Source organism: Ascidiella aspersa, chromosome 9 (assembly GCF_963924565.1).
Source record: "Ascidiella aspersa chromosome 9, kaAscAspe10.2, whole genome shotgun sequence".
In the NCBI taxonomy this organism is placed as follows: domain Eukaryota; kingdom Metazoa; phylum Chordata; class Ascidiacea; order Phlebobranchia; family Ascidiidae; genus Ascidiella; species Ascidiella aspersa.
The window spans coordinates 1027736-1048015 of record NC_139455.1 but is presented as its reverse complement, the minus strand read 5'-3'; the positions used below and the strand labels follow the sequence as shown (position 1 = coordinate 1048015).

The following is a 20280-nucleotide window of genomic DNA, read 5'->3' as shown; positions in this document are numbered from 1 at the left end:
CTCAATGCAGAAACATAGAAGCAAGTTGCAGATTTTCTGCCAAAACGTCGACCTTTTCAGTTATAAAGGGGTGTGGTGGGGTTAGGAGTCGAACGGGGCCGCATTTTGTTTGTTTAGGACGCTTCAAATACCCGCTTGGTTTGTAATTCGAGCAAGTGAGTTTACTTTTCCGCCATTAGGAGCCGGGAAAGCGTTTAGCCGATGGAAAGAAGCCAAGTTACACAAGGAGAGGATTTTTTTTTTTTTTTTGAAAACGAAGCAGTAAAATTTTGACGAGTTTAACACCCATAACAAAATTTGAAAAATCGGGTTTTAACTTTTTTAGTCAATAAAATAGTCAGTTTATTTAATTTAAACCAAACTTCTAATGACGAATTATTTTATTTTTGTTTACTAGGGAATATAATGGTGGAAATTATAAAAGAAACTCTCATAATAATCATTATAAGGGTACCTATGCGCTTTCGTTATTTCAGTATACTGTTTTCTAAATTTTAGAAAACTTTTGAATAAAGAATTGCTTTCAGGAGAAAAAAGAGCAAGTTACAAAATAAATGCTTATATTGGCCTTAAGGTTGAATGCTTTAATGCATTCGCATTGTGGATAGCCGGAAAACCAAAGTCATTCAGTCGGCCACAGTTGCACAATCCACAAGGACAGTCAAAATCCTCGACTTATAATCGATACAAATTAACGACGATTCGCCTTTCCAAAGTCCTTAAGCTCACTTGACACGAGAGCTCAATTTTCATGGAGATAAAATCAGGCAAAGAAATCAAAACAAGGCCGAAGCTTGCTTGGAGAGATTAGTGTTCGTTCCAGCGTGAACTGCACATTGCTGGCAACTTAAACTGCCCACAGCGTAAAAAGCGCATTTCTGATCGGCTACTTTAGCCGTAAGAGCAATCCCTTCAGACCAGGGGCTTAAGTTTCACGTTTAGAAAGCTAAAAAGTGCCCCTGGGTGTTTTGCAAACGACGAAAAAGCGCCCGAAAGCCACTGTTTCGTCACAGAGGCCTCGTGATCTTGTGCACGCGCGATTGGCGACTTTATTGCAACGGAATATCAGGTTTCCAATTTGTCAAGTTCAAGTGCGACTCGGCACTGAAGTGATCCTAGTGTTTCGAGTGCAATGTTCAACGCCTAACACCTTGTTACATATCAAATGTAGCACTCTTTATTTGGTGAGGGTGGACTTTTGCGTGTAAGGAATTTACAAACGAAATGTAAAAAAGATATCCGGAAAATTTGCGTATTTGAAAAAAACAAAATTTTTTTACCCTATGAAATCGCCGGAAAAATATTTTTAGATATTATTTACAACTTTTTAAAAACATAACTGACACAAATTAGTGAATAAAGAAACACTAGACCTTCATAGTAACTTGCAATAAAACACACTTAAAGATAATAAACAAATATAATACAGAATACTATTTATTGGTATTTTGCGTTCAAAGGCAGCCTTTTATAATATGTCGAAAATAACACGAAATATTTCTATTTGTAGTGAATTAGTGATTACTGATGGATTTTAATAGACACTGCATAACAGTTAGCGAGTTATGCACACCTAAGACCTAAAACTTGATCCAAAAGAAGTCAAACAATAACTCAAGCTACTTTTTCATACGAGACAGGAAAGTCAAAGGGCCTTACTCTTGCTTGTTTGTTCGGATTCGGACGCTTAACCCCTTCATTCTTAGCGTTTGTTTACGTCACAGTGGCGATATCGCGCGTCGTTTGTTTCGCAACAATTACGTTAAGTTGGAGAGATGAGTTCTAATGGATAGCGTTGACGTAAGAGAGGGGCCAACAATTTTTTTCATAAAGGGGACGGGTAATTGTAAGAGCGGATATTTTTCTGTCTGGTGTTAAGTTAATGATTGTCAAAGAAAGGAAACACAAAAAAAAATCCAAAAAAATGTAGTTAGCTATGCAGGGATCTGTAATGTAGCTTGAACAAATGCTAATTAATGCCACGAGTAGAAACTCAAAATGTTAACAGTTGCGTTCCACATTTTATAAGTCATGTCTTAATTTACTTCTCAGCCACGTTAACTGAAGATGATACAAGTTCGTATCGAAACTTATTTATCAAGATGAAGTCTATCTACTCGGCCTTTTTGGCTTTGAAATTCATTATGTAGTGAGCTTAATGAAATTGTCGTTCAGTTTGAAATTAAATTAAAACTTGATTTGGTCTGCACCCAACAACATTTCAACTGTATTTTTAATCAACTTGGTTGGATAAGCAAAGGCCCGACAAAATTAACCCGGTGGGCCTTAGTTTTGTGACCCATGACGTAAAGTGTAAAACCTTCGCTGACATTCACCTAAACAAACACAGGTTACAAGCGGATCGTGGGCGGGAGGTTTGTTTAAGGACGAGCCACGTCGTAATACAACTTCCAAGACGTGAAGAACTTGTTTGCTGGAGAGTTAAGACTAGGGTATTAGACTTCAAACCCTGCTTTAAACCAATATAAACTGTTTTTAAGACCATTTTTAACCCTTTTCTGCCTCCTTAACAGATTTTCTATGCTAATGATAAAAAACGGCTAAAAACAAGAAAGCGACAAAAATATTGTTGTTTTTATAAGTGAATATGCAAAAGTTGGCAACTAATTGTAGAAACAAGTGCTTTTCCACAATCAGACGACAAAGTCTGAAAATTAGATTCCCGCGATTTCGAAAATTACCAAAAGTTGGAAAGCGGGGACAAAAATTGTAACAAGTGGTGCTTTTCAAATTGGAAAAGATTTCAAAAGTTGAAAATTTAATCCAAAAACAGGTGCTTTTTTGCTGGAAAAAGTGTTTTTTAGGCTGGTCAAAAAACGGGAAAGTTAAACCTAATACAGGTGCCTTTTGCTGCAAAAAAGTATTATTTTCAGACGGCAAAAGCTATAACGCGAAAATTGCGCCTATAAAGTTGCTTTTTGCTCCAAAAGGTGTTTTAAGCCGCGTTTTACGAGAAGCGAGCAGACTGCGTATCCCCCATCATTTATTCATTGTCTCCGCACACATGCCCCCCCCCTCTCCGATGCTATCTCACCTTGAGTCCCCCCCCCCTAAAAGAGATGACGTAATGTCTGAGGCGATCGCGCTCCGCCGCGTAACAATGCCTCCATTATCCCGTCATCGACGCGCGATCCCATTGTGGCGTAACAAGGCGAAGTTAAACCCATTTAAAAAGGCGCACAAAACGCAGGGTTAGACCCACGTGCCCGTTGGGGCCTTTTGCACCCCCACACCCCCAATTGGGGCCCGCCCCCGCTTTTAGGGGTGAGTTTGTTTTGGGAACGCGTGAATAAGGCCCCGGAAGGCAACGATTTACGACTTTTGTCGGATCGCTTGAAACAACAACAAGAGCGAAGGTTGCGGCGAAGGCTGAAGCTGGAAATCTAAACAAGGCGGTGTTTTTTCATCTGTTCAACGCGAATTTTAGATTTTCAACGGTCCCAGGGAGTTCGTTTTGACATTTGTTTATCGAAGATCGTAAAAGCAGGCGTTGAAACTAGCACCTTGAGTTGAGTAAAAATAGAAAAAAAATTGGGTAAGATTGAATTGCATTTACAAATATCATAAAAATTACAACTTTTTTGCCTCACATTTTGGTATAAAACACATCAAATTGGCCCAAATCGGGCGCAAAATGGAAAAATTCTAAAAGAATCAATAAACGTCCAAAAAACATCGAAATCAGGTCCGAAAAATGCCCTTTGACTCTGATGTCCAGTAAGTCGGTCAATGTAAAGTCGCCAGTCAATTGTCTCAAGTATTATCGCCACAGCCAAAGGGATTATCCTGGCAAACCAGTTGGCGAGCTTTCAACGCCCTTTAAGCGGCCGACATCAAAACAAAACCATGATCTCCCAAACATCCGGCTTCTCGCGTCTTCCGGTCGCGTAACAATGGGCCCATTGTCTTTTTGCGCGATAGAGACAAGATCTCAGCCCCAGGCTGAACGTGAAAAAGTTCTTATCGCCGATAATGGCCGCAAAGTCGCTTCTGATGCGAAACTTTGCTCTAGGACAGTGCTTTCAAAACTGGTGCTACAATTTTAGGCTTATATATAATAATTATTCTATTAATATTATTTTACATTTTTGGTTTTAATAGGTTTTTTCGATTTTAATTTTTAATTTTATTGAATTTTATTATTTTTATTAACAATTGGGTGTTTTTATGACTTTGGTTAAAGTAGTTATTTCACCTTTTTTTATAGTAACAGATTTGCACCGATATCAACCTAGTATCGGACGAGTAATCGAGGAACGATACTAGCACCTGGTATCGGGTATCGGCGCCGATTCGATATTATAGGATATCCCTACAATCAAGTAGATAATGAATATTATAACGGGCCACTAAAGCTGATTTAACAGAGTTTAGCATCCGACCCAACAAACGCCTTTAAACAAATGGTAATTGAATTGTTAACACATTAGAAACAACTACAATTTAATAACTACCTTGACACAATGTCCTAACACGACCGATGACCGTATGCGCTTATTTTCTTATGAAATTAGCCAAACAGGATTAAAAATTATGCGCTTCACGCGAATTTGTGTTCAACCGTTCCTCAAATTTTGTCGATTTGTCGATAAATTATCAACAGCCAGGGAGAATGGCCACACACGGACATTTGTGTCACGCACTTATTGGCTTAAATCGCTTACTTTGGTCCCACATGGACAGAAATAGCGAGGCGAGCCGACGAAAGGATGAGTGGATATTTTTCAGACAGGGAACGGCCTTGGTAACAACCGCCTTGACTTCCCGAACAAACCGAACAAATATTGGGTAAAGTGACTGACTCATAACTTAAACAGAGTAGACGTTACATTGTACACAGCCAGACACCGTTGCTGGAAAAGCGTTTTTTATAAATAAAGCAACATTTTTTAAATAGTGAATTCCAAAGCCAAAAAGGTCGAGTAGATCGACATCATCTTGATAAAGATGTTTGAAGATGATAGAAGTTTGTATCGAAACGTCTTAATGAAGATGATATCGATTCACTCAAACCCTGTGGTAATTCATTTCATAAGCTTTTATAAATCATAAAGCTTGAAACTACTTTCCACCTTACTACCACATTTAAAACAATATGATTTTTAAAATTAATCCAAGGCGTGAAAATGAAAAAAAATAGTCAAAAAATGTTTAAAGTTGCTCAAAAAAGCCACAAATCGCTTTTCTGATGATTTTATAAAAAAATAGTCAAGAGAATAAAAAAATGGTAGGAAATGGTAAAATAGTCAAAAAAACTGAACAAGCCACAATCCGTCTTTCTGTTTATTTATTATTTTTTTTTTAATGTCAGAAGAATGGCCAGAGTAACTCAAAAGGGCATAAATTTAGACATAGCTTAGTATGAGCCACTTTACCTATTTAGGTTGACCATTTGTTATTTTAGATTTAGGAAACTTTGACCATTTTAAGTTGGCAAGAAAATGTGCGGCGTCTGCTGTAGATTGTAGGTTGTAGAGCGGTCGTTATTTTGACACCCAACACCTCGCAAGGCCGCAGTTTGTCCAACTGAGATCCCAGCAAAATGAGAGACTCCTCTCAGGAGCAAATTCCTTCTCCCACTATTTTCCTACTCCTCCCAATTTGGAGCGAGATAAAATCGCACTTGGCTCTTAACTGGGGCCAGGTGCAACGCTAAAAGGGACAATTACAAGCAATTACCCCCATTTACCCCCCCCCCCCTCCCCGAAACTCCATTGTGTTGCTTGTTGAAACAGAGATTCCCAGACTGGGGTTACTCAACGTGTTTTAGGGGGTGGCGAGTAGACCTATATTTGTTCTTCACAAAGCATTTTTTATAACAATTTTTTTTTTCATTATTTTGATATACAAATGTAAAAAATAACTTATTTAATGCAAAAAATTTTAACAATTGAGTGAAATTAGTCAACGAGAAATGTTTGGTTTATAACTGTTTAACCATAAAGTGTTACGAAAAAAGTTATTAAATCAAAAAGGGTCTGAGAAAGTTTAAAAATCTCTTGAAATTAAGTTAAAAATTAAAATGGTGTAACTACAAAATAATTTTAAGGGAAAAAAATTACACTTAATCACAAAAAAACAGTCGGTAAATTTACTTTTTTTTAATCGAAAATCTTTATATTAGCAGATTCAGTTCACTTGTTTTTTTGATAAACTTTTTAATTAGTCTATTTTTTTTCTATAGTCGAAACTCAAAAAAATAAAATCGCAGCTGTAAAATGTTGACACAAAAAATGGAATTCCTGGGGTCGTTTGATTTTCCTTTTATATAAAAAATCACCCCCCAAAACCCCGACTGTGACCCCCCGGTTTGCAAACACAACAAGAGACAAACGCGCGACGCCGTTTCATTGTTTCATTGTTTCCTAACAGAGGCCGCCTGCGTCACAACGGTGAGAAGACGACGTCACAATAGCAAACGCCCGATGCAGAACTTCGGTCGTAAAACGAGGAGCGAGGTTGGTGGGTCGCGAGCAAATAAAGCGACAAGAATCAACAAAAACTGCGATGTTTTGCAAACTATTGCCGCTTCCAAGCTGGCTTTAGCTGGAAATGGCTGAAATTTACCAATTTGAATAGTTTAACATTTTTTTTTGGAAGGTAATGACTTCTGGCTTGCTACGACAATAATTTGAAACTTGACTTGGGCAACTAATGACTTGTAGCTTGAAAATGAATTCCAACATTCAACTTTTAATAATGATAATTAATGGGCAGCTTGAATGAATTACAAATCCAAAGGTCGAGTGAATCGACATCAACTTGATTAAGACGTTTCGGTACGTCGTCATGTTGATTTTATCGAATATCATGGCTTTAGTATATTTAATTATTTATAGATAGTACTAAAAAAACGCGTATTGTGTTCCAAAGTTCTCAGGCAACTTTCTACAAAATCGTTCAATAGGCGCTTTGTGTTTTAACACTTTTTTTATCTTTCTGCGTTCCGCGATGAACTTTACTCGCGTGTTAATCTCTACAATCAGTAAACCAACCCACAGTGACGTTAAGAAGCTCGCTTTGTGTTCAATAAGTAACATAACCTTGCTACTTGGACGCACAGCGCATGTGTACGTGTTTAATTTACCCTGATGAGGTCATTTGCTATCTGATGACGAAACATCGGTTAAAACTTGGTTTAAATCAGAAGAGCGATTTTATCTGTTGTCGAAACATTAGCTGAACTACTATTGGCACCGGAAAAAAGATTTACAGGTTGATTATACAGTTTATATAAAACGCAAATGTGTTGAAAAACGTGGGTTTATATCTGTTTTTCTTCACAATTTTTTTGTTTTTCTTCCAATTTTTATCGCGTATGTAAAAGTCATTCGTAGAAAGGATTATATATATAAAATATGCTTTTGCTACCAGGCATAATATATACTGAAAATAAGTTCTTCTGGTATTTATTTGTTTGTACGACGTTTCGGCTAACTATGCAGGATGTCTTCATCAGGGAATGTAACAAGCCACCCAAACTGGATAAAGTACCAGAAGAACTTTTTTTCAGTATAAGGATCCAACATGTTTATTTTAAACAGAATCAAATTGTAAATATCAAACTCACAAAAAAACGCTTCAAACACAAGATCACGTGTTCTAACAGCGTCATAGAATTCCCAATGGAGCCCAAGTAAAGGCAGTTAATGTCTTGGCCACCATCCGCAGTTAAAGCATGTCAAGGTACAAACACTGCGCATATCTAAGTCGCATCTCTCAGCAGTTAGTCTGCCTTTCCCTTGGCTTGTCTCCTCTGGGTCTTAGGCACGTCCCAAGTTCAAAACAAGGTATCTGCGCCAAGCACTTTCGCTGCAGTCTTGCGTGTATACTTGTGTACATTGGGGGGGTTTTAAGCCGGTGAAGAATGACGAGCTGCGAGATCGTTTAGACTTCGTGGGTCGGGTTCGACTTTTAAAACATTTTTTTTGGAAAACATTTTTCGAAAGAATAGGGGGGGGGGGGATTTTTTCAAGATGTTTTAAAGTTTATTAAATGTGTAAAGTTGCAAGGTTGTTTAGATTTCACGGGTCGGGTTGATTTTTAAAACATTTTTTGAAAGAATGGTTGAAGAAAAAGTGAATAAATTTATGAAACAAATTATACATATTTTTTCGAGCTATTTTAAAGCTTAGCAAACGAAATTTGGCTTGAAATACAAAAAATGTTTTTTGGAAGATGTCTTTGTTCTATTTCATTTCAGTATCTACATGACTTGAAATATTTTTGACAGCAATCTTTTAAAAAGTTACAATGAACCCTCAAAGAGCTTCCTAAAACTATCAATAAACATATTTTTTTTTGCTAACTCTAATTTAAATGACTGTATTTTAATTTCAATTGGAAACAAATTTCGAGAGACAAAAAATAAGGCGTCAAGTGCCAATGAATATTGCGTGCGTCTAGTCACACCGATCAATTCAGCAAATAAAAAGCAATTTGAAAACAAACGTCGCGACGTTTCGCATCACACGAGTGGTTTCCTCGTCTGACCAGCGAAGCCTTTCATCAACCACAAAATCCGCTCAAAATCATCATTTTGACTCGACATTCACCGAGGCTAGACACTTCCAGTTCACTTGGTCGGAACGAGGTCGCAATGACCAAGTGTACCACGAAGGAGCAAGTGAGGTCACGTGATCTGGGCGCCAGGCTCCATTATGCAAACACAGACGCGGAAATGTGCACTTGAAACACGCCGCCACGACAAACCATTCCTTATGACGTCATACTAGACCGCGGCTGTACAGTTTATGACGTAATGCGGGGATTTTGTGACGTAATGCGGGGACATATTTACTTTTATGGAAATATCAAAAACGTTTAGTTTAGATAAGAATTTGGATTTTTTCATTTTTATCAAGCACAGTACGAACTAAATTTGTTTAAAAAAACTAGGAAACGAAAAAAAACATTTGCTTAGAAATATAGTGTTAAACAACCGGTACACTGTTTTAAATAGATATTACTAAAGCCTACCTATACAGCAGTAGCATGTTAAAAATTAACAAATATTCGAAAGGTTCACAAAATGCTTCCTTCTTCTGTATGGTCTTTGATATTAGTCCAACTACAACCTCCAGCCGTTTTTATGTTTTAATGTTACGCTTTTTTGGCCACAACATTGCAATGGTGTCAATGCCAGACGTTGGGCGCCAACACACACACCGGAACGAGGTTTAGCGCCTGTTTTAGAAGCACTTCTTGGTAGTGGCTCAATAGTCACGGGAAAAAGCAATGAACAAAACCACATGTTTTCATAGCGTTTTAATTGAACGCAGCGATACAGTTTAACTGCAAAGTTTTCTGAGAAATAGCCCAGGGTATAAGTGTTGTTTACCAAGCTTTATTTTATGGAGTTTTAGTATTCTATTGTGTGAAAAAAAAATAATTGTGTAAAAAAATATTAAAACGCTTGTTTTGTTAAACTGGGGAAAAGGTAGTTAGTTGCTTATCAGGGAAATGAAATATAAAGTAGATTGACTTAATTTAGAAACAAAAAGTAAATAAATAATTTTAAATGTTTGATTTTAACTGTGAAAACATACATGATAAATATAGATATAAAGTGTTTTGAACGGAAAACTCCACATGCTTTTGTTTGTGTTAAATGATAACATTTTGCCTTTTAATATAAATAAATGCACGCGAAAAACTCACTCCCAATCTACAACTTCATGGTTCCGCCATTAGGCAAGTTTCGACCGTGATCTGATCTTAGGACGAGTTTTCTAAAAGCTTTCACCCAAGAATCGATAAGCAAGCGCTTCCAAATCCAATTAGACCAGGGCTAAGCTGATTTTTGGGGCGTGTGGCGTTATAACCATGTTAGCTGCGACTTGTTTGGACGCCGGCGTCTAATCGGAAAACTCCAAAGATAACACTGAGCATGTTTTCATATTAGGACTTTTTGTTTTAATCTAATCTTCTTAAAACATCGTCATAATCTCTCAGGTGAGAGTTTTTACGACGAAATGAAGGGAGAATTGAATTTAGTCTGAAAGCAAGCTCGCTTCTAAGATCCTAACAACTGTCGGACAAATGTTGAAAAACAACGTTTTGAACAGGTTTTCGGTTCGAAATGAATGTTAGGCGGGGTACAACTTTCTAAACGACAGTAGTACTTTCATATGTAGATCACCTAACAACTGTTGGAAAACATATAAAACAAAACCTTGAGAACACGTTGGTTTGTGTTACAATTTAGTTTCGAATGACTTTTAATGTCAGTAGCAGGTCTGTTTAGGTTCATTGTCATTTTAAGAAAATTGAAATATGTGAAACCTTGTTTGCATAGAAAGAAAGTTTTACAATCTAAGTTACTAAAGCAAGGCACGGATCGTAAGGAATTGGGTTGAACCAACTGATGTTCGCGCACAAGCTGTAGAGAGCGCACACGCGCGCACGCACGCACACACAGGCGCAACTTTAATGTAGGTTACAAATATAATTGCTTAATTTTATTTTAAAACGGTTACAACCAATATCGTTTTGCAAAAACTAAAAACTACACACGCACACAAACGCACGCAAGTTCGGCTGTAAACCCTGATCCCCAAGTAGCCTTAAACAATTAAAACAAACCTCAAAAAAATCAACTCAAACATTTCGAAACTCGTCGAACGTAAATCATCAAACAAGAAGAAGCAATAGAAGAGTCGCGCGTCTTTGCTCACAGCTTACATAAACAACACAGGCCATAAATCGCGACGTTGAATTGTGACGTAACAATGGCGGACGCGCGACGCTGAAAGGGGCGAGGACGCGCGAGCGAGATTTATGGCGGGAGGCGAAAGTTTACAAAAAAAAAGTCGACAAAAAAAGGTCAGTTTGACTAAAATATCGCCCAAAACGTTTTGGTCTCTTTTTTTATTTTCGTAAATTTTCAAATTATTTAGACATTCTCGCATAAAAAATCCTTTGAGTAAAATATAAAGAATTAAACTAAAAAATTGTGATATTTTAAATCAACGGGCAACTAATGCAGCTTAAACTTTAACTATATATCAATAAAAGCGGATTTTTTTGTGTGTGAAATCATTTTTTGTCACTTTCGGTTGAACATTGAGTATTTAGGTCTGTGACAAACCCTTTTTTTCCTAAAAAAGCAAAAAATATGCTAAAATTTTAAAACAAGTTTTAAAGACAAGGATTTTAATTGGCCATAATAAAAGAAAAAAGAAAACTCACTTACTGCAAAAGAAAACTGTTTTCAAAAACACCATTTTTTAGGAAAGTTATAGAATTAAATAATAAAATTTTGCGGAAAAAAAGGAAAATTAAAGTACAATTTTCTCCGGGGTTGAAAGGCCCGCTTATGGATAAGCAATGCGTTTCCGGTGGTTGTATATTTGCGTGAGGAAGTGGGTAAATCAATCCAGCCATGACCTCGCCCAAAGTACACACACAAGTCCTAAACCAGGTCGTTTGCTCCACTAAAGCAACTCTGCTCTTTAACTGAGCGCCAATTTTGTTGTGTTGTGACTGCGGCTAAAATACACAGTTTATAAATAGATCAATTCCACACAAGACCGTCTCTTTGTAGCTTCATGCCGTTTTGCTTTTGTATGGGCAAATTGGTTGGGTACTTAGGGGTTCGAAGTGTGCTTCTAACATCAGATATAATGACACATATGTAATCTTCTGCGCACAAAGCACCCAAAAAAACATCTCCAAATTGCATGGGTACCTCTTTAAGTCGATTCAATTGAAAAAATATTAAAAAATATTCTTATCCTAGGATGAATGTCAAAGCCCACACAAAAGTAGGCAGCATTTTTAACGTTTCAAATAAATCCTAAGATAATGGCTGGGGGTTGTGGTTAGACGTAGAATGAACACTAAGCCAATACATAAGTATGTTGCATTTTGTTTAACGTTTCAAGTACACCTTTACCTATTTCTGTATGGGCGTTTAATTTCGTTCCATTATACGTAAAAAAACAATTGTACACTCTAACTAACCCCTGTTTATAATATATGACAAGCCAATAAAACAGTTATTGGACTTCTGTGTCGCCCACAACCTGACAACTGTGATTTATTGGTGTTTGTCGTCAACACATGTTGTCCTAACGCAGTGCGCATGCGCAGAGACACCCTCGCGCGAGGGGTAAATAGTGGTCAGTGTCAGAAGGTCGCAAACTAATCGGTGTAAAGCCTACTAACAAAAGGCAGGGGGCGTGGTTTTACAAGACACAGACTTAAAAAGCCGCAATAAAGAGCTTTATGTTGTCGAGATAACAGACTCAACTTGTAATGCGATATTAGGTCGAGAACAGATGGACATTGTTGGTGCTATTCATCCTAGAATATCAACTTACGCCGCTAATCGCTCTCATAAGAGTTTAGGCATGTGTATGGGATTTAGTCTGACTTTAGAGGCGATATTCCGCCTTTTCGGGTTGACTTGTGAGATAAAACGCACTGGACCGCCCGTCGCTTGAATTGTGAACTTTTAACCCTGCTATAGTGGGATTTCTGCTCTGGGGATGGGATTATACTAAAAATACAGTTCAAAGAAATCAATGCGACTCACTTTTTCTGCTAAATTATGCAAAAGGTACAAGGCACAAGTAATTCCCAAAATTGACAAAAAACCTACAGTAGTTTCACGCAACCAAAATCAACTCTCCATTTATTTAAAGTTCGCCGTTTTCTGTCGCAAAAATCACCAAAATTCGTGCTAAACTGGTTGTACTTAAAGGCCAGACATAAAACGAACGAACGCCGTTATTTCTTAAGCACAATTTGTTGAAAATGTGGTAAATTAATCGAAATGCCATCCCAGAACTAAAAGCCTAAATTGTTTGCTTTTGAACGCCAAGCGCAAAGCGAAAAGAAAGCAAGAAGTAAATGGGCAAGTTGGCCTTACTTCTAAAGTACAACGAGTGTGCTCCAACTTGTAACAAACAAGACATTTTTAAACTGGATAGGTCCCTCTTAGCAGATTACGTGACCACTTCGTAAAAAGACAAGCACTCTTTTTGACACTCTTGTGGTTTTTGTAAAACTCTGGCCGTTTTGAAAAGCCGTACCTTTTATTTTTATCAAAGTCTATACGGTAAAGGTTAAAAAACAGAGCTTTTGCGTTTAAAGCAACCTATAGTTAATTGGCCAAGAAGCATCAAAAATATTATTTTGCCCTATTTGTATTAGATGAATGTAACTTCTCTTGAAACCTTTTTCTTAGTACATAACGCAGTGAAATACCTAGCAATCAAATGGTTCTTTTAAACTGTTTTCTCGCCTAAAAAATGGCACACAAATGAGCTAGAATAAAGTTAAATAAAACATGGGCATATAACACAAATTAGAATTTGTGTGGTTTTAAAACGATGTAATCAATTGGCCAAGAACTAATAGAAGAATAATTTTAACCAAGTTTTTCACACTAAAATGCCGAAAACCGGGATAAAAAGGAGCCAGGCTAACTTGAAATGGCCTACTGTGTCCTCAGCAGAAGCACCCTCGACAAATTAAGCGTTTGGAAGGGTTCGGACCAACAGCTATTTCTGTAGGTGCCGTCAGACATGAGAAGTGGCTCCAGGGGTAATTTGAAAGGTCGTATTTTACCGGCGCGGGTCAACTTTAAGCGATCAAGGCCCTGTGACTGCCCTGCGCGGTTCGGCAACATAGAGTCGGCAAATTTGTGCCTTTAAATCCTTGTGAAGTGTTTTAGCGATTACAAATATTGTTCGGCCTTCTCGTTTTTACAATTTTTTTTTTTAAATTGTTGTTGTGTTGATTTTTTAAGTTTTGAGGTTGATCAAAACCATGTATTTTTAAATTTAAGATCAAAACTATGTATTTTCAAATTTAAGATCAAAACTATGTATTTTCAAATTTAAGATCTAAACTATGTATTTTCAAATTTAAGATCTAAACTATGTATTTTCAAGAAAAAAACTATTGACGTGTTAACAAATATTAAGTTATTTTGAAAGATGTTTTTTTAAATTGCTATGGCATTTTTTGGTTTTATTTACCCATAAAAATTACGATTCGTAGTTTACTTCAACTTTTCAATTAAAAAAATTCGGGTTAAAAAATCCCAACTTTTACGGCCAAAGTCAACAATAACAGTGCTCTACATAACTTTAAATAATCCCCTTTCATTGCGGCCCCATGTTAATCACTGGAGAAATATTCATCAAAAAAATTGTGTTGAAACTATGTAATCTGTCTCATTGAAGTCGCACCGGCGAGTGATAAGGACTCCAGTTACGGACAGTCAAGCTTCGAAGTTAAGAAGCATTTGGCAAAAGACAAGACTGAGTTCAACCAGCAGCTGCTGCGAGGTTTTGTGTAACAAGCTCATGGACCGGACAATAGACGCTAGCAGTGGTTCCAAGAGCAAATTAATCGTGTGTCGCGCTGCTGTGATACCTGCTAAGCCAATCTGTTAGCGTTCAGCGTGGAATCTGGGTCAGATTTGCTCCAGTCATTTATACTCGAGTAATGTGAGCATCTAGGATTCTAGGTCGGCATCAAGCCGCGTTAGACTTGAATGCTTAGCAGTGGGAAATCGCTAAGATCGAACTAAAGAAACGGCAAGATTTTCTGGTGCGCTTATGTAATTGCTCCCGATCGACCAATGATTTTTAAACTATGTGCCTTGAGAGATTGTCAAGTGTGCCGCGAATTTTTTGAAAATTTTGTGAAATTACCTACTCGTGTTACCTCAAGGCATTCATACAAACAATTGATACTGAATGAACGTTGTTCATTAAATAACTGATAATCTTACGTTAGGTTTATTATCTGTTTTTTTAAACAGAATCTTGCCTTCCAACATTGTTCAACTTAAAAAATATTAAAATTCAAATAAAATGAAAAATACATGTTTTTTCTAAAATTTAACTAAACATGTCAAATTCAACCGATTTCAACAACACTGTTGTTTGTTGTTTTAATTTATCCTAATTTTCGATTTATTTTACTTTTCACAAAACAAATTTCCAACCGACCACGCGACGCGAAACAATAAACATCGATTCAGCGTCAAATCGCCGTAAAAATTGACCAAAAATCGGACACAGAATCACAATAGAGTTAATGGTGGACTGCTAATGTACGGTGACGACCCCGGATCTATTTATTGGCTTTAGGGGCTCAAACTTTGCACAGAACTCGCGCTCCAAGTGAACCATACAGGCGGTCAGTGGTCAGGGCCATCAATCAGTGCTAGGACATCAAAAGGGCGCACGAATCAGACCTTTGGTAACCCAAGAAGTCGCCTTTTGAGGCCCACTTCCGCGTGGCACACTCCTGGCTTGAACTAGCCAAGGCCTCGCTCCACTAAAGGATAAGGTGACAGGTGAAATATCAACAGCAAGGATGCCTTTATCGCTTTGGAGGTGTTAAAGTTATTTTTTATTATTTTTAAGGGTGCTTTTTGTTTTATTTTATAAGATTATGTACAGGTTTTTCAATTTTTTCTAGTTTTTTAGGACATTGATTTTATAAGGTTGTTTAAATAGCAAGGCTTCCTTTATCGATTTGGAGGTGTTAGCGTGATTTTTTTTATTTTTGGGCAGTGCTTTTTTGTTTTACTTTATGGGGGTATACTTTAAGGTTTTCAAATGTGGTGGTTTGATACGCTATAAAATGTTATTAAAGCGCAGGCATTTGTGTCATTTTTGTCGAAGTTCTTTCAATAACACCGAAATACCATCATTGTAAGTTAAGCTACGTCTACATTTTCTAAACTTTATCATATTGAAAAGCGGAAAAATTTGTGTTTACCCATGAATGCATTCTGTCAATCGCCGAAGAATACGAAATTTTAACCTTCCGTGTGCAAATAACCACAAGCGACACATCACAACAACTCTAAAAAGCCTTCAAATTGTCGGTAAACAACAGCAAAAAAAAACACAGTTTGTCCGCAAACCGATCTTGGACAACCAACAATTCCTACAGGCGTCAGCAGCCTTCTAATGTTTTGCAAACTTCGCAAAAAAAAACAGGACGAATCTAGGGTTCCTTGGCTAGCCAGGAAGGGGCAAATTTATACGAAAAGATACAGAAGAGTTTGTGACAAGGGAGCTACGGGCAGGTTAACGCTTAGGGTCTGCAATTACGTTTTGGCACCACACTTCAAAAAACTATAATTCTGCGAATTTACTTTTAATAATTGCCGAAAAATTTACATTAACAAAAATCACTCAAACTTTAAAATAATATACTAAGGATAAGGACCCTAATCTGATGTGTTTGCTACCCAGAAAAAATATAAATTCCATTTTCATATGCCGCTATTATGACGTCATTGACCAAAAGTTTAAAACACGCATTTGACACAAGAATTGTTTTCGTGGTCGTTTAAACGTAGAAAAGGGGTTGTATCAGCATTAACCAAAACCAATGATTCTGCAAAAAGCCTTACATTAATGTTGTAGTAAGACGTAGTAAGAATATCAAAGCCCAAACAGATGTAGCTAACATTTTGAACGTTTCGAATAACTGTTGAAAATGAATAAAGAGTTAAACGAAACGTCTAAAATGCTACCTACTTCTGCATATGCTTCGGTATTCATTCTAGGCCTTGCTTCAATCTTTCGCTCAAATTAGTAACCGGACCCAAGCATAAACAGCAAGTCAAGACGGTGGTCGAAGGCTGCTGTTTTAGGTAAACAAAATTCCTGGTAGAAATGTGAACTTGCGCAGTGCGTGTGTGGCCTAAAGCGCGTTCAGCTAGCCACAGAGTAGATTGGAGCCTGCACCTGATCAAGCCACACTTCAAAGCCCTGGGTTGAAGCACTTGCTTATCTGACGAGAAGCTCTTATACGGCGGTTTGACCAGGAAGCCTTGCCTTCCACAAGGATTACGTAGCTAAGTACTTTAAACAGGGAAATCCTATACGTGCTGTTTCAAATTAAAACTGTTCTTCAGGCAAATACTTTATTTATAAATATACCAACGTTTCCGTAGACTATTCGTATTCACACAGTTTCAAGTTCATTGTCCTGATGAATAATTCCGTATATTTTATCAAAACGTGCGTATTTGGATTTTCTGTCGTTGGTCTTAATACTATGGTAGTTCATATACACTTACAATCAGTGCCTTCTTATGGTGTTGAAAATGAATCAAGAGTTATTCGGAACGTTCACAAAATGATATCTACTTCTTTATGGGCTGTGATGTTTTTATTACGTATATGGTATTAAAGATTTTTTCTGGGGTATTGTTGCTTTTTAGGTTTTACTGTGTGTTGCTATTCAGATATCTAAATGTATTAAAAGCTTAGAAGGGCTTCAATACGATTCGGTCACATTTCTATTTCAATTCCACCAACGTTTACATTTCCCATACATTACATTTTTATCTCGTTCTCCCGTTACCTTTCCCGGGAAATCAAATCGAAACCACGAAACCACGGGAGCAAGGTTCAATTTACAGCCGCGTGGATTCCCAATAACACCAGAACACAACAGGAAACTGGGATTTTAAACCGCATTAGTGTAAAACAGGAGCAAATGCATGCTTAAATGAAGGCCTAGCGCTCAGTAAAGCTTAAAAACGCCTTAGAAACCAAGCAAGGCTAAAATTGACACAAAGATTAGAAAATTGCGCCCTAAACGATCTTTTACAAAATACCGAAAAAACTCTTCTGAATAAAATTCATTGTGATAAAGCATTTACAAATTATCATATTACCGTGTAAGTTGAAAGCTAAAGTGTGTCGTCCGCCTTAGAAACAGTCTCTTAACAGCACAAGTTGTTGTCACCAAGTGAAAGACAATCCACATAGGCAGTAGCATTCGATCCAAAGAGTAAACAAGACACAGCACTTTCACAGTTTAACGACAAGTGGTTAGCACAAGGACTCACCAAGCCTGTGTAGCACAAGCTGTAATCCCTATTTGATTAAACCGCGAGAGGCGTGTAATTGCAGAGTGGCAACTCTCAAGAAACAACCAGCCCTTACAGCCCGGCGCTTTCCCCATAGCCACTAATTGCACCCACAGGCGCAGTAATTGCTCGGGATAGGAAGCACTGTGGCTCTTTCCCACCCAACCTGGCGCTAAATCCGACCAAAACGTCACGTCCTTGTCTTTCCTGCGGCTTTTGATGACGCAAAACCGCGACCTTAGGTTGATGATTTGGTCTAAGAACATCTTTGGGATGTGGTGGTAAAAAAACGCTATTTTGTTGCAATAAAGTTCTGCTGAACCCTAAACTTGGCGTAGATCCTAAACTCACGCACAGAGCTCTAAATTCTGAGTAAAACGCCCTAAAATTACATTTCAAACCCTGCATTTTGGATTCGTATCTAAAGTTGCTCAAAAACATGGTTTTAATTTGCACAAAATAACGATTTGTTGAAATAAACCGACTTACCGTCTCCCTGAGATGCGACACGGTTCGCTGAGCACAGGACCAGAGCGACGATCGTCAATAAAATCCTCATGACGTAGGATGACGTCACTAAACACACAAAAATATTTATAAACTGTAAAGTCAAAAACATTCACCAATTGAGGAGCACATTACGTTTATAAGTACTTTACTATACAGTGTTTAAAAGAGGGTCGGTTAATTAATGAAAAATATCGTTATTTTAAAACGTTTAATCGCTAGTAGCATTAATAATAACATACAGACAATTTTGAGCTAATTCTTTAAGTGGTCATATTACACTAATTTATATTTACATTACCAAGCGACTAAAAAAAATCGATTTAAATTTTAATTTCAAAAGGTCAGTTGAACGGACTAAAGTAGTAAACTCGTGCGGTAGGTCTGTAAAAATCCAAGTCGACATTTCAAAGCGCAAACAGCCAGGATTGAAAATGTCGGACGGAGTGAGCTATGAGCACTGCGCTTTCATAAGAGCCCTCCATGAAGGATAAGCCGCCCAGCAGTTTGATGTTGTGCGCCAATTCAAATCCCAACGCTTCTGAATAGAGCTGAACGCTTGCCTATACCGCAGGCTTACACAGGCCACCTGGGCCTCAACTTATAGTTTACCTAGGGGAACCTAGCCGCCTCTAGGGTAAATATAACTTGTTTTCCCATGGACTTGGTTTATGGTTTCCCATATAGGGCTGTTCAATCCAAGGGCGGGTTCAATTTCAATAGAATCGATTTTATAATCAGTTTAACGCCATTTTTAAGGTATAGTGCTCAACAAGGACTGGTGTATGCGGCTAATACCAATGTATCTCTGTACATTTTTGCGTAATTTATCTATATTAGGTAGACTATGCATGGATCTATAATGTAGCTTGATAATGAATTGCAAAGCCAAAAAGGTCGAGAAGATCGACATCATCTTACAAGCTCGTATTGAAACGTCTTAATCTAGATGATGTAGATCTACTCGGCCTTTTTGGCTTGGTAACTCATTGTCAAGCTACATTATTAATATCAAAAGGTGAGTATCGCCTTACATCTAATTTCATTTTCGGAATTGTCGTGACATATTTAAATTTTCAAATATTGAAAATTAAAATAAAAAAATATAGCAAGTCTACTAAAATGACCTGTTTAACTCAACTAAATGATAAATTCGGTTTCTTCAACAAAAAATCGTTTACCATTTGCGGCTAAAACCACATTCGAGTTACAAAAATTGTACCCAAGAAATTGAATATCTCGATAAGCTTGGTTAAACAAAACATTATGAAGATCTCACCTTATATCACTATGATCAACTTATCTTCTTTCTCCCACAATATCTCCGTTATCTTGTTCCTAGCAGCTTGGTCGACTAGCAACTCACAATGTGTAATGAGGCAAGTAAAACGCGCCTAACCCTGGGGCTAAGGACAGGAAACGAAAATAGCAATTAGCACAAAGTGAACGGGAAGTTTACCTTTTCAGTTTCCCTGTCGCCAGCTAATAACCAGATACACTAAGCGTACGAATAAGGAACCTTCTTTGTAACATAATGTCTGGAGGTTGTAGTTATGGGTAGAATGATTATTATAAGCCCATACATTATATATTGAAAATGAATGGAGCTTTATTTATACCTTCACAAAATGCTTCCTACTTCTGTATGGGCTTTGATACTCATTCTACGTCTAACTACAACCTCCAGCCATTATCTTAAGATTTATTTGAAACGTTAACAATATACTACCTACTTCTGTATAGGCTTTTTCATTCTATTTCTCTGCAGCTTTGTCGATTTTTCTCGCCACCGTTGTACTTTCGCGTGTATTCGCGAGGAAAAAAGGCGAAAATTTCCCGCGACGCCGAACAATGGAATCGCGCGAGCTCGACAAACGACGACGCGAAACCCA

The 20280-nt window shown here is 37.5% G+C and overlaps 1 protein-coding gene across 1 annotated transcript in view; it reads right to left on the bottom strand.

The window, feature by feature from the left end:
- Window positions 1–19796, bottom strand: part of LOC146131791 (uncharacterized) — a 58036-nt gene extending 38240 nt beyond the window's left edge. The window contains exons 1-2 of the mRNA XM_083397047.1: window positions 19668–19796; window positions 18371–18457 (exon numbers count right to left, since the gene is read on the bottom strand). Coding sequence (XP_083253173.1) covers window positions 18371–18440 — 70 coding nt within the window. The 5' untranslated portion in view covers window positions 18441–18457; window positions 19668–19796. The remainder of the gene's footprint in view (window positions 1–18370; window positions 18458–19667) is intronic.
- Window positions 19797–20280: the final 484 nt, after the last annotated feature.